The sequence below is a fragment of the Nyctibius grandis genome, chromosome 14 (genome assembly GCF_013368605.1).
Source record: "Nyctibius grandis isolate bNycGra1 chromosome 14, bNycGra1.pri, whole genome shotgun sequence".
Lineage (NCBI taxonomy): Eukaryota > Metazoa > Chordata > Aves > Nyctibiiformes > Nyctibiidae > Nyctibius > Nyctibius grandis.
The window spans coordinates 504,211-516,235 of NC_090671.1; the positions used below are offsets into that span (position 1 = coordinate 504,211).

A 12,025-nucleotide genomic window follows, 5' to 3' on the forward strand; every position below is an offset into this window, starting at 1 on the left:
GGGCAGGGGCACCCGGTGGGACCTGCAGCCCCCGTGGGGTTGCAGCTGGTGGGTGACGTGCGGTGCCCTCGCTGGGTGCTTCACCCGCCCCTGGGTGGCGGTGGGTGTCCCTGGGTGCCCCACGCCCCCCGTGCCCTCGGGAGCGCCGCTGACCCCGTGGGCGGGGGCGGCCAGGTCACCCCTCGCTGCGCAGCGCCCCGCTGGGACACCCCTGAGTGCGCCCCGGCCCCGCTGAGGGTCCCCGCCGTGTCCCGGGGCGGGGGGGGTGAGGCCGGGAGCCCCGTCCTCAGCCCCTGCCGGGTGCAGGGGTTTGTGGGGGGCAGGAGGGAGTCCCCACGGCCCGTCACCCCTCTCCGAGCTTGGGTGTACCCCGGCAGACCCAAGCCCCAGCAGCAGCCTGGGACCCCCCTGGGCTGCGGGGATCTGCCTGTTGGGGTTCAGCACCCCCACCCCTGCACTTGGGGTTCAGCCGAGCTGGGCTGATTAATCCTCATTTTCAATAAAAACCCAGTACCAGGCGAGCAGTGGAGTTATTATTTTCAAAGGCTGCGGCGATGAAGGGCGCAGGGTTTTGTGGGTTTTCATCCCCCTTTCTATTTTTGGGGCTGACGTTGACCGGTGACTTCGACCCGCCCATCGGCAGTGCGGGTCTGGCTGCCCCGGTCGCGGCGCGGAGGGCACGGAGCCCTCGGGGCTCGCACGCTTCATGCCAGGTCAGGGCACCGGGAGGGACGAGCAGCCATGAGCTCGGTGCTCCGGTGCAGGGTGACCCCGCTTCCCTTTGCTTCCCCCGCAGCCAAAGTCCTTTCCTGTTTCTGCTGACTTGGCCCCGGTGTGCGGAAACGGCCTCTTACGACACCGTCCCGGCCCTGGCCCTGTCCTGGCTCGCTCTGTCGCTCTGACAGCTGTGCCGTGCCGTGCTGTGCCGCAACACCCACCGCCCCGCTCCGGCATGTGGCTGCTCCTCGTCCTGCTCCAGGCCGCGGTCCTGCCTGCCCGGCCCTGCGGTGAGTACGGCACCGCCCGCAGCCCCCACGTCCCACGGGGAGACCCTGCTCAGAGCCGGGGGTCTCGCCCGCGTGGGACGGTGCTTGGAGGGAGTCCCTGGGCTGCCTGTGGTGGTGGAGAGGTCCCCGAGGAGCAGGGCTGGGGGTGACGGGCACCATCCCCTGCTCCAGCCCCGTACCCCGGTCACGGGGAGGACGTTTGCCTCGTGGAACCCCTCCGGTGAGGAGTTGTCCAGGGCTGAGCTCTCCCCAGCGCCCGCTGGGGTTAAGCCTTAAGTCCTGTATCCCCCTTCTCCTGCCCAAAACCCAGAGCCAACCCCCCCACAGGTCCCGGGGGGTCCCTGGGGACGGGGGTGTCACCCCAGCACCCTGCCAGCCCCGCGGGCATGGTGGGAGGGTGGCTGTGTCCAGGCATTGGGCTCTCCTTGATCCCACCTCATGTCACATCTTTATTTTCTTTCTTCCCCTTTTTTTGGGGGGGGATATTTGAGGTTTTGGGGCCGGAGGGAGGGATGCGAGGGCAGGGGGGCACACGGCAGGGTCGGGGTGCTGGGTGTCCATCACCACCGCGGCCCCACGCAACCAGTGCCGAGGGTCGCGGGTGCCGCGGGGCCGGTGCTTGGGGTGGGCTCGGCCCCCTCCTGCCCCCCTCACCCTCCGCTCCCTCCCCCCGGGGCCGGGGTGGGTAGAAGCCCCCGGGGAGGCGCCGGCCGTGCGGGTGCTGAGCGCCCGGCTGCTGGGGCTGGCGACGGACCCGGCGCGGGACCCCGACCCCAGCGTCTACCTGGCCCTTCGCCTGGCCGGTGACCACGATCTGCGCGCGGAGGAGCGGTACCTGGCGCGGCTGCAGGACACCTTCCAGCACCGCTACGGCCGGTGGGTCCCCAGGGGTGACACCAGGTCCCCGCCATGTGCCTCTGGGGGGTGTCCCCTGTCCCCCACGCCGCCCTGGCACCCCGCTGACATCGAGTCCCCGCAGGAGCCTGCAGGCAGCCGGCCAGCCCCACGCTGCGCCCCACGGCCACCCCCAGCGGGACGCCGTGGCCGCCGAGCACAATGCGTACGTGTGTGTGTGTGTGTCCCGTGGGGACGGTCCCCTCCGCTGGCAGGGTGACAGCCCCCCGGCACGGTGCGGGGGCTCCGGCTGCCAGCGTGAGCTGAGGTGGTGGCTTGCAGGAACGCTGAGGCGGAGTGGCCAGAGACAGGGAGGCTGGCACTGTACCTGCTGGGGCTACGGGCCACTTGTCCCCCACCGGAGCCCAGTCCCCAGCGCTCGCTGGTGACGTGGCTGAAGTACTACCTGGAGGAGGACTGGGCAGGTGAGCGTGTCCCCACGGGGTGACCACGGCCAGCACCCACCTGTGTGCTGGCACGTCCAGCCACAGGGCCACCGGCTTGCCCAGTGACACAACACGTTGTCCCCAGGCTCCCGGCGGCATGGCCACCCCCTCACCAGTTACTACCAGTACAGCCTGGGTGTGCTGGCGCTGTGCGTCCACCACAAGCGGGTGCGGGAGGAGGTGATCCGCCGGCTCCTGGTGGCCCAGCATCACGGGACGATGGGGCACGCCGGTGGCAGTGCCGTGGGTAAGGGTCCCCGGGGACAGGCAGGGTGGTGGCACCTCATGGCGGGTGCGCGGCAGGGGGGGTGACACCGTGTCCCCGCAGACACGGAGGCGGTGGCGGCGCTGGCCTTTGCCTGCCTGGAGCGGGAGCGGCTGGTGGGGGCCGGGCTGGCGGAGGAGCTGCGGGCGGCCACGCGCGGGGCGAGGAGGAGGATGGCAGAGGTGCAGGGCGAGGACGGCTTCATCGGCAATGTCTACAGCACCCCGTGGGCCCTGCAGGTGGGTGTCCCGTGCGGGGGCCTCCAGGGTGGGGCATGGGTGCGGGTGCAGATGTAGGTGCAGACATGGGTGTGGGTGCAGACATAGGCGCAGGCATGGGTGCAGGTGTGGGTGCAAGCATGGGTGCAGGTGCACACGTGGGTGGAGATGTGAGTGCAGGTCTGGTACAGATGTAGACATGGGTGCAGGTGTGGGTGCAGGTGCAGACATGGGTAGGGGTGCAGATGTGGGTGTGGGTGAAAATGTGGCTGCAGACGTGAGTTTGGTGCAGGTGCAAGTGCAGGTGAGGACGTGGGTGCCGATGTGGGTGCATACTCAGGTGCGGGTGTGGGTGCAGACGTGGTTGCAGATGTGGGTTTGGGTGCAGATGTGGGTGCAGGTGCACACGTTGGTGCAGGAGCAGATGCAGATGTGGGTGCAGGTGCAGCTGTGGGTGCGGGCACAGATGCAGGTGCCAGGGCAGAGGCAGCGGCACCGGGGCAGGGGCTGGGCGGCAGGCGATGCTCAGCGGCAGCAGCAGCGCGGTGCCTGCGGCCCAGGGACCCGACCCACCTCGGGCTGCCGCCCCACCACCTTCCTCCCTCCCTCCCGCTCCCAGGTCTTCATCGCCACCAACACGTGCCGGACGCAGCCGGCGTACGGCCGCGCCATGGCTGCGCTGCTGGAGCACCTCGACGCCTTCACCACCGCCGCGACCATGGCCCAGGCGCTGCCCGCGCTGCACGGCCGCTCGTACCTGGACATCGCCTCCATGCGCTGCCAGGAGGAGCTGGGTAGGAGCTGGGGTGGCGCGGGGAGACCGGGGGGGGAACTGGGATGGTGTTGGCACAGGTGCCACCGCGGTGGTGGCTTGTTCTCCATCCGTGCCATGGTGGCTTCCTTCTCGCAGACACACTGACGCCCATGAGCCCCGAGCCGCTGCCCGAGGTGCCCGGGAACGTGACGGTGCAGCTGGTGGTGGAGTGCCCCGAGCCGCGGTGTCCCCAGCGCCGGCTCTACAACCAGCCGGTGCCCGCGCCCGCCGGGGCCTCCCTCCTGGACGTGCTCAGGGCGGCCGCCGCGCAGGGACCCCACAACTTCACGTATGTGGCCAGGATGAGGGGACCCTCTGGGGTCCCTGGGGTGTCACACCCAGGTGGCCGTGTGCCCTGAACCCGTGCCACGGGCTCACCCACCCTCCTTGGCAGCTGGCCTGCCCCACCGCTGGCAGCGCCGGGGCCAGACCCTCATCCCCCTTCTCCCACCCGCCAGGTTTGACACCCAGGAGACCCCCCAGGGCCCCTTTCTGCTCAGGGTGCTGGGGCTGGAGGCCCGGCAGCGGGACCGCACCTACTGGCAGCTCCTCACGGCCCCCAACACCAGCCTGGACATGGGTGAGTGATGGGTGGGGGTCCCAGCCAGCCCCCACGGCTGCTCTCCCACCCGGGGCTACCGACCCTCTCTCCGCAGGTGTCGCCGACTACCGACCTCGCGACGGGGAGACCATCATCCTGCGCCTGAGCGAGTGGTAGAGGGGTGGGGGGGACGATGGCAATGAACCGCCCGCCGTGGGCGCAGGACCTGCCGGCTCCCTGCCTCCTGCCCTCCCTGCGCGCCGGCATCCCAAACCCGCACGGGGGGAGGATGGGGGGGGACACACGATGGCCTGTGTCGGGTGGGATGGGCGCACCCAGACCAGCAGCTCCCCCAGTTCCAGCCCTGCACAGGGATGGGGCAGCTGCTGGTTTTGGGGTGCCCAAAGCATCTGGTTTTGGGGAGCAGCTGTTTTTTGGGGTGCCGAAAGCACCCGGATTCGGGGAGCAGCTGGTCTCAGGGTACCCAAAGCAGCTGGTTTTGGGGAGCAGCTGGTTTTGGGGTGCCCAAGCAGCTGGTTTTGGGGAACAGCTCGTGTTGGGGTGCCCAAAGCAGCCGGTTTTGGGGAGCAGCCAGTTCTAGGGTGCCAAAGCAGCCAGTTTTGGGGAGCAGCTGGTCTCAGGGTACCCAAAGCAGCTGGTTTTGGGGAGCAGCCGGTTTTGGGGTGCCCAAAGCAGCCAGATTTGGGGAGTCCAAGCCGGCGGTGCTTGTCCCCGGCGAGCTGCCAGCCAGGACCGTCCTCCTCCGTAAACCCTCTTGGGGGGAACCCCCGTCCCTCCCCATCGAGCCCCCACCTACCCCGAGGGCTCGGGGACCACAGTGGCCCCAGTGCTGTGCGCAGCCCAAGGGGACCCCCTGGGTGCCCCCCAAACCTCCGTGCCCCCCCCATGGGATTTAATCCACCCCCCCAACCCCACGCGGGGGCAGCTGGCGGTGAAGGGAGCTGGGGGGAGGCGATGCCCGGGGATGGGGGTGCCGCTGCGGGCTGGGGTCAGGGTGGGTGCCGCTCCCCGGGCCGGCGGGGGGGAGTGATGGCGGCTGCCCCGCGGCCTGGCGTGAGTCACCGGGGGCTCTGACGTGGTCCCCCCGCCCTGGCCCTGGCTGCGGCCCACCGAGCCGCGCCGGCGCACAGCGGCCGCTTCCCGGCAGGCCCGAGCGGCACCCCTGGGTGTGCGCCCCGGCACGTGCCCCCCGTACCCCCCACACCCCCCGACCCCCACGCCGGTGGCCGTGACGCGGCCCCGCGGGGAGGAGCCTTCCTCCCTCCGCTCCCCGCCATCGCCAAACTGCCCGCTCGCTCCCGGCCGCCAGCTCCGCCGCCCTCGCCCATGGCACCGGCACCCCGGGGCTGAGCCTGGCCACCACCCCTGGGGTGGGTGACGCCGCCGCCGGCAGGAGCTGGGGACCCGCCACCGTCGCCGCTGCCACCGTCACCACCGTCACCACCACCGCTGTCACCGCTGCCACCGACTCCCGGGGCCGGCGCCCCTCGGCACGGAGGGTGCAGCGCGGGGGAGCGGCGCCGGTGCCCATGTGCCCGCGGTCCCGGCGGGGCGATGAAGCGGCGATGACAGCGATGACAACGGCCGAGGGGACCCTCCGGCCATGGAAACCGGACCCGGGGCAGGCGGAGGGGGGTCGGCCGCCCCCGGGGCCGTCGCTGCCACTCGCCCTCACTGTCCTGGCCTGGCTGGGCACCGGCACTGCCATGGCCGGCCTCAACAAATGGATTTTCGCCGCGCACGGGTTCCGCTACCCACTGCTGCTGTCGGCCCTGCACATGCTGTCGGGGGTGGCCGTGGGGTACCCGCTGGGCTGGGCGCGGGGACCCCCGCCGCCGGTGCCCCGGCCCCGCGCCAGGATCTACCTGCTCAGCCTCACCTTCTGCACCAGCGTGGCCCTGGGGAACGTGGGCCTGAGCTCCGTGCAGCTGGACGCGGCGCAGGCGGTGGCCGCCACCACCCCGCTGGTGACCCTGCTGCTGTCGGGGCTGCTGGGGGGCCGGCGGCACCACCCGCTCCAGTACGCGGCCATGGGGCCCGTGTGCGCCGGGGCCGCCTGCAGCGTGGCCGGGGGGCTCCGCTTCCACCAGCCCGGCTGCGGCTTCCTCCTGGCTGCCACCGTCCTTCGCGCCCTCAAGTCCATCCAGCAAAGTAAGTGCCACCCGCCTGTCCCCGTCCTGCGCGCCCGCCCTCCCCCGGCACGGCCCCTGGGGCGCAGGGGTGCTGGTGTCACCCCGGTGCCACCCTGGTGCTGGGGATGCTCCCTGCTCACCCTGACCCCGGTGCCACTCCGTTGCCACCCTGGCCCCTGGTGCCTCACCATCCCCAGTACCACCCCTGTGCCATCCCAGTCCCAGTGCCACCCGCTGCCCCCCCGGCCCCGGTGCCACTCCAGTGCCCCTTTAGCCCCAGTGCCACCCCAATTCCAGTGCCACCCATTGCCTCCCTGTCCCCGGTGTCACTTGCTGCCCACCCTGGCTCTGGTGTCACCCCAGTGTCACCCCAGCCCTAGTGCCACCCTCTGTCAAACCTGTCCCTGGTGCCACCCCAGGGCCACCCCCTGCCCACCCTGTCCCTGGTGTCACCCCAGCCCCAGTGCCACCCTCTGCCCACCCTGTCCCTGATGCCACCCCAGTGCCACCCTCTGCCCTAGTGTCACCCGAGCCCCAGTGCCACCTCCTGCCTACCCTTTCCCCTGTGCCACCCTAGTGCCACCTGCTGCCCACGCTGTCCCTGATGCCACCGCAGTGCCACCCTTGCCCACCCAGCTGCCCTCCCCAGAGCTGTGCTGTGATCCTGGCCCTGAGGTTTGTGGGTGACGTGCAAACACGTTGGTGTCCCTGCGGTGGCCCGCGGGCACTGCCGGCTCCCAGTGGCACTGTCCCATGTCCTGGGGCCATGGCGGGTGGCAGTGCCTTAGCCTGGCCCAGGGACACCCAGGCTGTCCTGTCCCCATCCCCAGGGGCTCCCCTTCCAGCTCTGTGGGAGTCCTTGTGCCAAGCGGCATCGTCCCCGTGCCTGGGGCCTCCGTCAGCCGCCGTGCCACCCGGGCATGATGGCCTTGGCAGGTGGCAGAGAGAAGCCACCGTGTTGGGTTTTAGCCAGGAACGGATCGTTCCCTCTGGAGCCGGGGACTCAGGCGGGCACCGCGGGGGACGAGCGCTGGACACCACAGCCCGTGCCATCCCCAAGGTCCCCGGGGACACCACCGGTGCCTGTACCTGGGGTGCTGTGGCCACCCAAGGGACACCACCACGTGGGATACAGAGAGTGGCCCTGGGGAGGCTGCTCTGTCCCCAGGACACAGCACGTGCCCGCCTGTGCATGCTGCATGTGGCAGCTGGCCCCGCTGTGCCTGCTGTCCCCAGATGACTCGGGGGGAGGGGGGGACACACGACATGGGGACACAGAGGGGACAGGCCACACGCCCAGAAAAGTTGCCGCTGGCTGCAAAAACCAACTGAATAAAAAAGAGGATGGGAGGGGGGAAGCCACGTTTGCTCCAAAACGGGGTGGGGAAACTGCCCTGTCCAACCCCGCCTTGTGGCACCCCTGACCCCCAAACTGGGGCACCCCCGAACCATGGCACCCCCGAACCATGGCACCCCTGAATCAGGGCACCACCACACTAGGGCACCCGTCAAACAGGAGCACCCCCTCAACAAGGGCACCCCCAGCCCCATGGAAGGAGCTGCCACCCCTGTTTCCCCCTTCCCAGGTGACACTTGGGATTTCTCAGCTGCTTGGGCACCGAGAGGGGTCTTGTGTTGGTGGGTGCCCCCGCGGGTGCTGGGTGTCCCTGCGGGGATGGTCCCAGTGTTGTGCTGGGTGTCCCTGCGGGGATGGTCTGGGTGTCGTGCTGGGTGTCCCCACGGGTCAGCCCCGCTGTCCCGCTGACTGTCCCCTCCGCCCTGCCAGGCCTGCTGCTGCAGGAGGGCCGCCTGGACGCCCTCTCCCTGCTCTGCCTGACCTCCCTGCCCAGTTTCTGCCTGCTCTTCGGGGCGGCCGTGGCGCTGGAGGTGGGGCCCTCCTGGGAAGGTGTCCTGCGCTACGACGGCACCCTCTGGGCCTGCGTCCTGCTCAGCTGCCTCGGCTCCGTCCTCTACAACCTGACCACCTCCTGCGTCCTCGCCCTCACCTCCGCCCTCACCGTCCACGTCCTGGGCAACGTCACTGTGGTGGGCAACCTGCTGCTCTCCCACCTGCTCTTCGGTAGCCACCTGAGCGGGCTCAGCTACCTGGGCATCGGGCTGATGCTGGCCGGGATGTTCATGTACCACCAGCCGGACCTCATCGCGGCACACTGGGCGGCGCGGGGACCCCCCCGGCGGGAGTAGGGGCCCCACCGGGGATGGGGGGGATGTGAAGGCGGGGGTGAGCGGGGCTCTGCGGGTGTGAGGGCTGCGTGCACGGGACTGTGCACATGGGAGTGCTGGTGTGCATGGCTCTGTGTGTACACACATGTGCTGGTGTGCACAGCTCTGCGTGCACATCTGTTCTCTGGTGTGCACAGACCTGTGGGTACGTGCACTGGTGTGCACAGCTCTCCGTGCACACGTGTGCTGGTGTGCATGGGACTGTGCACATGGATGTGCAAGTGTGCATGGCTCCATGTGCACACGTGTGTGCCGGTGTGCGTGGTACCATGCACAGGGATATGCTGGTGTGCACAGGCTCTTTGTCCACCCGTGTGTTGCGTGCACAGCTCTGTGCACACGTGTGTGCTGCTGTGCACGGCACTGTGCGCATGCGTGTGTCTTGCTGTGCACACCTCTGTGCACGTGTGTGTGTTGATGTGCACAGGCTCTGCGTGCATGCGGGCACGTCTGGGTGTGCACAGGCACTTCAAGTGTCAGTGGGTCTCTGCGTGTGCCACACATGCGTGTTGGTGTGTGAAGGCTCTGAGTGTGCAAGCAGGTGTGGTGCACGTGGGCACGTGTGCATTGGTGTAGACTCTGTATGTATGAGCGTGTCTGTGTGCACGGCTCTGTGCACGTGGGCACGTGTGTCCTTGTGCACAGCTCTGTGTGCACGGGGGCGTGTGTGTGTGTGTGCAGGCTGACAGGTACCGGTGCGCACGCAGGCTCTGTGCGGGTCAGCAGGTACCTGTGTGCGTGTGCAGCTGCGTGCCCCGGCTCTGCACGCGTGTCCCCGTGTGCACACGCAGGCTGGGCACGCGCAGGGACACGGCTGCGGGTACACGGCTCTGTGCAGCCGACTGCCGTCCCGCCTGGGGAAACAGAGCAACATGGGTGTGTGTGTACATGTGTGTGTGTGTGTACATGTGTGTGTGTGTACATGTGTGTATGTACACGTGTGTGTACACACGTGTGAATGTGTGTGCGTGTCACTACTGAGCTCTGCTGGCTGGAGCAGCCCCGGGGCTGTGTGTACGCACAGTTCTTGTGGCTGAACAAGACGCCTGGGGACAGGGCAGGTGAGTGTCCCTTCTCCTGTCCCCAACCCACCGTGGTACAGCCGGCAGCGCTGCCATCGTCGCCATCGTCCCCACCACGCTCTCCCGGCCCCCCACAGCCCCAGCCCCGGCCCCATCCCTCCCGTCTCGCCGTGGCTGCAGCAGGCTTGGGGCTCCCTCGCAGAGATGGCGAGAGCCCAGCGAAGGGGACGGGGACGGCTCTGACCCACCCGCCATCGCTCCGGGACGGTGCCAGGCTGCGGCACGGCACACGCTCCCCTGGGCAAAGGGACATCCCAGTGTGCGTACGCCCCGGCACCAACAGCGGCACACGCGGGCGTGCACGCCCTGACGCGCGCACCAGCACCACGACACATGGCGTCCGTGGTGGCCACTGCCACGCTCACCGTCCCCGTGCTGGGGCCGAAGGACCCAGCTCTGATTGCACTTGTCCCCAAATAAAGCTCTATTTTTGTCGTACCCCACCCTCGGTGATGTCCCATGCCGGCAGCATGGCAGGAAGGGAGGAACCACCCGGGGTAGGGATGGGAAACTGAGGCACAGAAGCGCCTCTGGAAGCCGCAGCTCCCCGGGGGAGCCAGGGCTGCCGTGCCCACTGTGGCCGGCGACTCCACGCCCCGGTGCTGGGAAAGCCGCGGTTTGGCAGCCCCAGGGCTGGCACCGGGACCATCGCACAGGACACGGGAGGGACGCGGTGATGGGGAGAGGAGTCACGGGCCACATGTGTCCAGAGAGGGGCCAGTCCTGCTGGGAGCCAGCGCTGTCCTCCTGCAGCGCGGCTTCACCCTGCCCGGGGCAGCATGACACTGGGGAGCGTCCTGTCCCCTCGCGTCACCCATCCCGTCCCTCTCCAGCCCTGTGACTCACGTCCTGCTCCCCCTGGACACTCCCGGCTGCCTCCCGCCCTCTTTCCCAAACAGCAATTTTTTTCCACTCATTGGGGCGGCCGGTTTTGAGGCCACTTCCAGAAGCGGCCCAGGAATGACTGCTCCTTCCCAACCAGTGGTGAAGGGTGGCAGCTCACCGGGGTGCCCCAGGGCCATGGCTGGAGCGGTGCCTGTCCCGGAAAGGACTCAAAGGGCCTTGAGTTCACAGAATCACAGACTCGTTTGGCTTGGAAGGGACCTTAAAGACTACCTAGTTCCAACTCCCTGCCACGGGCAGGGACACCTTCCACCAGACCAGGTTGCTCCAAGCCCCATCCAACCTGCCCTTGAACACTGCCAGGGAGGGGGCAGCCACAGCTGCTCTGGGCAACCTGGGCCAGGGTCTCACCACCCTCACAGCAAAGAATTTCTTCCTCAGATCTCATCTCAATCTCCCCTCTTGCAGTTTAAAACCGTTCCCCCTCGTCCTGTCACTCCATGCCCTTGTAAAAAGCCCCTCTCCAGCTTTCCTGTAGCCCCTTCAGGTGCTGGAAGGTGCTAGAAGGTCTCCCCGGAGCCTTCTCTTCTCCAGGCTGAACAGCCCCAGCTCTCTCAGCCTGTCCCCACAGCAGAGGGGCTCCAGCCCTCTGAGCATCTCCGCGGCCTCCTCTGGACTCGCTCCAACAGCTCCGTGTCCTTGTCATTTTGGTTTTCTGATTCCTTTCAAAAGGCAAGTCCTGGTGCGTAAATTCCCCTCCTGGGTGCTCTTGGGACCTCCCACCCATGCTGTCCCCTGCCACGGGTGGGGAGGTGCAGGACCTACCAACCAGCCCCGCTGCAGCCTCGCTGGGTCGAGGAGCCCTTCCCCGGGGGACGCCCGCCCGTCCTGGCCCCGTGACTCATTCACTGGCACCGGGGTCTGCCCGGACCCTGCCTGCATCTGTGGCACTGCCTTGTCCACCCCCGTTTTGGTGTGTCGTGGGGCTGGCCCCATGCCCTGCTGCCCCGGGGAGCGTGGGCAGCCGCTGCTGAGCGTCCCTGTGCAGGCGGGTGGCTGGAGCCGGGCTGGGCACGGGGGTTTGACGCTGCCCGTGGAGGGCCTGGCAGCAGCGGGTGGGCTGGGCTGGCGTGGTGGGTCTCTCTCCAGGTATTTCAGGCTGTGATCTCAGCCCGGTGGCATCCCCTGGCCCCAGCCATCCCCCGGCTCTGGCCATCCCCCGGCTCCAGCTGCGGGAAGGGTCAGGATTCCCAAAGGCTCACTCAGCACGGGGGCACCACGGCAGCAGCTGCCCGTGTGCCAGGTCCGGCACCGCTCCGGCTAAGTCGGACAAGAGACAGGCACCCCAGGCCCGGCTCCTGCACGGGTTGGGGAGCAGATTGGGACACCAGCAGCTGCCTTTCTGGGGAGCAGACCCTGCAGCACGGGGCAGGACAAGCCCCGGCAGCAGCGGTGAAGGATGGGGACAGCGCTCGCATGGGCATGTGTGTCCCCATGCCTCGGCCTCCTGGCAGGCAG

General features: G+C 68.8%; 2 protein-coding genes across 2 annotated transcripts; both read left to right on the forward strand.

Annotated features, from left to right (window-relative positions):
• Positions 1–638: 638 nt before the first annotated feature.
• Positions 639–4,419, forward strand: TCN2 (transcobalamin 2). Its single transcript, XM_068412643.1, has 10 exons — positions 639–1,007; positions 1,697–1,883; positions 1,987–2,067; positions 2,184–2,326; positions 2,433–2,594; positions 2,676–2,851; positions 3,450–3,624; positions 3,741–3,933; positions 4,103–4,224; positions 4,301–4,419. The coding sequence occupies exons 1-10, from the start codon at positions 953–955 to the stop codon at positions 4,360–4,362; spliced, it is 1,356 nt and encodes a 451-aa protein (XP_068268744.1). The 5' UTR covers positions 639–952; the 3' UTR covers positions 4,363–4,419.
• A 1,069-nt stretch (positions 4,420–5,488) lies between these two features.
• On the forward strand, positions 5,489–8,543 carry SLC35E4 (solute carrier family 35 member E4). Its single transcript, XM_068412696.1, has 2 exons — positions 5,489–6,357; positions 8,125–8,543. The coding sequence occupies exons 1-2, from the start codon at positions 5,736–5,738 to the stop codon at positions 8,541–8,543; spliced, it is 1,041 nt and encodes a 346-aa protein (XP_068268797.1). The 5' UTR covers positions 5,489–5,735.
• Positions 8,544–12,025: the final 3,482 nt, after the last annotated feature.

Excerpts from the sequence above, each read along its gene's own strand:
- TCN2 (XM_068412643.1), top strand. The coding sequence starts at position 953 with ATGTGGCTGCTCCTCGTCCTGCTCCAGGCCGCGGTCCTGCCTGCCCGG. Across the intron at positions 3,625-3,740 it reads GCGCTGCCAGGAGGAGCTGG|ACACACTGACGCCCATGAGC; the intron begins GTAGGAGCTGGG and ends TCCTTCTCGCAG. Across the intron at positions 3,934-4,102 it reads CAGGGACCCCACAACTTCAC|GTTTGACACCCAGGAGACCC; the intron begins GTATGTGGCCAG and ends CCCACCCGCCAG.
- SLC35E4 (XM_068412696.1), top strand. The coding sequence starts at position 5,736 with ATGTGCCCGCGGTCCCGGCGGGGCGATGAAGCGGCGATGACAGCGATG. Across the intron at positions 6,358-8,124 it reads CCTCAAGTCCATCCAGCAAA|GCCTGCTGCTGCAGGAGGGC; the intron begins GTAAGTGCCACC and ends CCGCCCTGCCAG.